General features: G+C 67.1%; 1 protein-coding gene across 1 annotated transcript in view; it reads right to left on the bottom strand.

The window, feature by feature from the left end:
• Positions 1-444: 444 nt before the first annotated feature.
• Positions 445-1433, bottom strand: part of FBXW9 (F-box and WD repeat domain containing 9) — a 6267-nt gene continuing 5278 nt past the window's right edge. The window contains 5 exon segments of the mRNA XM_077767887.1: positions 445-822; positions 893-958; positions 1044-1133; positions 1263-1393; positions 1428-1433. The exon segment at positions 1428-1433 is cut by the window's right edge and continues 126 nt beyond it. Of these exon segments, the coding sequence (XP_077624013.1) occupies positions 748-822; positions 893-958; positions 1044-1133; positions 1263-1393; positions 1428-1433 (368 nt within the window). The 3' untranslated portion in view covers positions 445-747.

Genomic DNA, 1433 nt, shown 5'->3' with positions numbered 1-1433 from the left:
AATAGCACGCACACCTAGACCCCCGGATGGAAGGGTGTGCGCTTCCCCCAGCCCTCCTGCTCCCCTCCCCCCGCACCTCCGGGGTAGCAGTAGCAGATCCCCCTCCCGCTGCACAAACGCGCCGAGGGTCAGAGTCCCACTCCGCGTGCTGGCACACGTCACACACGCCTTCACGGCCCACGGCCCACAGGTGCCAGGATGCCAGCAGGCACACGTCCTCAAGGGCCTCCTCCTTCCTCACACCCCCACATCCGCCGGCACACAGATATGCAGACAGGGTCACCTCCCGGCTGGCACACAGACACACGTGATCACAGAAACGCACTGCACTGGAGCGCGCACAGGCACACCCGGACGGGAGCGGTGGCTGCCACCAAGGCTTTCACGAGCATCTCACAGACTGCGCCCCCCCCACCCCGCAGCCAGCACAGGCAGAGCCCTCAGGTGACACCAATATCTCAGGTTTATTTCTCCTTTGCTCTCCAGGGAGAGCAGGTGTCCAAACCACAACAAAAACCGGGCCCAAGGGAGGGAGCAAGCAGTCCCCTGGGTGGGCCTGAACAGCAACGTCACCTTCCCTGGCTTGGGGCGCAGCCCGGGGTCACTGCCTAACCATGGCCCGGACTCCTCGGGCCCCAGGCCTCTGGGACAGGGCAGGGGCGGCACCAGTGTGGGGGAAGGTCCCCCGAGAACAGAGGCCCTGGCCCAGCCTGCGGGGCCGGCAGATCCACGTCCACGTGCGCCTGCTCAGGCCTGCAGCCTCCACACCTCCAGCGACAGACCCCCGGAGGCAGCCACCACCAGGTTGCCCTCGGCACAGATCTGAGAGGGCAGGAACAGAAGTCAGGGCCGTTCTGGGCGGCTGGGCGGGGTGCACAGGGCCGGGCCTTACCCCATTTAGCACATTGTTGTGGCTCCGGGTGCAGATGGTCCTCGGCGGGTCCGTGGGCACGTGCACCTGGCGAGGGGCGGGGGGCAAAGGTCAAGAAGCGCGCTTCTGGCCGGCGGGGACAGCGGGGGAGGGGCCTGTCCTGGGGCCTCACCCGGATGGTCTTGTCCGTGGACGTGGTGTACAAGGCCCCCAGTGAGTGTTTGATCCCTGTGATCTGAGACCTGTGGCCCACGTCAAAGGACTGCAGAGAGGAGGGACAGGTGGCACTCAGGCGAGGGCTCTCCCGAGGCCAGCCCGACAGCCACCCACGGGTCAAGAGGCAGGGAGGAGGCCCCGGGATGGTTGGGCAGGGGCCGGAGCCCCGGCAGACCCGGACAAGCTGGAAGCAGCCATTGTGGTTGGCGAAGACGTGCAGCAGGCCCTGGTTGTCACCAGCCCAGAGCTGGGGCTCCTGGTAAGACATGCAGAGCAGGTAGGAGTCCAGCTGTGGGAGGGACGCGGGGACACAGCAGCTCAGGCCGGGCCGCAGCCCCGGTCCCTC

The sequence above is a fragment of the Crocuta crocuta genome, unplaced genomic scaffold (genome assembly GCF_008692635.1).
Source record: "Crocuta crocuta isolate KB4526 unplaced genomic scaffold, BGI_CrCroc_1.0 scaffold115, whole genome shotgun sequence".
Taxonomy (NCBI): Eukaryota; Metazoa; Chordata; class Mammalia; order Carnivora; family Hyaenidae; genus Crocuta; species Crocuta crocuta.
Note: the sequence above shows the minus strand (reverse complement) of the source record. Positions and strands in the feature narration are given on the sequence as shown.